Below are 1,470 nucleotides of genomic sequence, written 5' to 3'. Positions count from 1 at the left end.
ATCGCTCAGCCCCTTTCTCTCCTTTCTTTCTCTTGTTCCTCAATAATTCACCTCCCCTCTTAAATCTCTGTCCTAATTCTACAGCTATTCACCTTCCATTTACCCCCCTTCTCTCTATCCCTTGTATTCTCTGGTTCCCTGGTGTCTTAGAGAAGTAAGGATCAAAGTCTTACTGGCAACTTTCTGAGGGCAGCTGAAAAAAGATAGGATTTTCACTGCAGGAGGAAAGGGTGGGTCCATGTCAGAGGGCTGGGCTCTGTCTTTTAGAAGAAACAGGAGATGGGTATTTGGAGATGTCAGGTTAGTAGTTTCATTTGTTTGCTTCTTTGTTTGTTCTCAAGGTCTCAGCCATGCAGCTCTGAAACCACACCTCCTTATCAGATTTCATCTTCTTTGGCCTGTTCAGCTACTCAACATATGATTTATTCCTTTTTTCCCTTGTCCTTTTGGCCTCTGCTGTAGTCTTACTTGGCAACATCCTCTTCCTCCTGCTCATGCAGGCCAACAGGCACCTGCACACCCCGATGTACTTTTTCCTGAGTCAGCTCTCCATCATGGACATGATCATGATGAGCACAGTGGTGCCCAAGATGGCAGTCAATCTTCTGTCAGGCCGTAAATCCATCTCTTGGGATGCCTGTGCCACTCAGATCTTCCTAGTGGTCATGGTAACAGGAGCAGAGTGCTTCCCCTTGGCAGTCATGGCCTATGACCGGTATGTGGCAGTCTGCCACCCCCTGCGGTACCCTTTGCTCATTAACTGGAAGGCTTGCCCTCTCCTGGCCCTGGCATCCTGGATGGCTGGGGTGTCTTTAGTTTTCCCTACTGTGGCTCTCTGGAAGTGGATCACTTCTTCTGTGAGGTCCCTGCCCTGCTGCGTCTCTCCTGTACTGACACTTCACTCTTTGAGGATCTCATCTATGCTTGCTGTGTGGTCATGCTGCTGCTGCCCCTTGTGGTCACTGTGACTTCCTATACCCGGATCCTCACAGCTGTCATTACGATGCCCTCCATAGAGGGGAAACAGAAGGCTCTGACCACTTGCTCCACCCACTTGGCTGTGGTGGGCCTATACCATGGAGGAACCCTGTTTAGCTACATGCAGCGGGCCTCCAGTAGGACACCAGTGGGAGACCAAGGCACCTCCATCTTCTACACCATCCTCACTCGAATGTTCAACCCACTCATTTACAGCCTGAGGAACAGGGAGGTAACCAGGGCCCTGAAGAAGGTGCTGGAGAGATGGGGAGTGTAGGCATACTTGCCCTTCTGAAGCTTCCTGTCTTGGTCTGCCCCTTCCTCTGCAAACTCAGGTTTTCTTGTGGCTCCTCTTCTGCTTCTGTACTCATTGGGCCTCTCTGGCTGGTTGGGGCAAGCCTGTGAGCTGAGTAATCAGAAAACCATTTGGACGGAAGATGGCAGGGTAAAAGATGGTACATGACCAGCTACATAGTGAATCTTTCCCCACAT

The 1,470-nt window shown here is 50.3% G+C and overlaps 1 protein-coding gene across 1 annotated transcript; it reads left to right on the top strand.

The window, feature by feature from the left end:
* Positions 1 to 462: 462 nt before the first annotated feature.
* Positions 463 to 1,210, top strand: LOC112819157 (olfactory receptor 2M3-like; the record flags this gene model as incomplete). The annotated part of the gene is made up of 2 exons (XM_073890849.1): positions 463 to 715; positions 817 to 1,210. Coding segments are annotated over 2 exons (647 nt in total), but the record flags the coding sequence as incomplete, so codon positions are not given.
* Positions 1,211 to 1,470: the final 260 nt, after the last annotated feature.

The sequence above is a fragment of the Callorhinus ursinus genome, unplaced genomic scaffold (genome assembly GCF_003265705.2).
Source record: "Callorhinus ursinus isolate GAN/ISIS: 27379988/994484 unplaced genomic scaffold, GSC_fseal_2.0 scaffold10462, whole genome shotgun sequence".
In the NCBI taxonomy this organism is placed as follows: Eukaryota; Metazoa; Chordata; class Mammalia; order Carnivora; family Otariidae; genus Callorhinus; species Callorhinus ursinus.
Note: the sequence above shows the minus strand (reverse complement) of the source record. Positions and strands in the feature narration are given on the sequence as shown.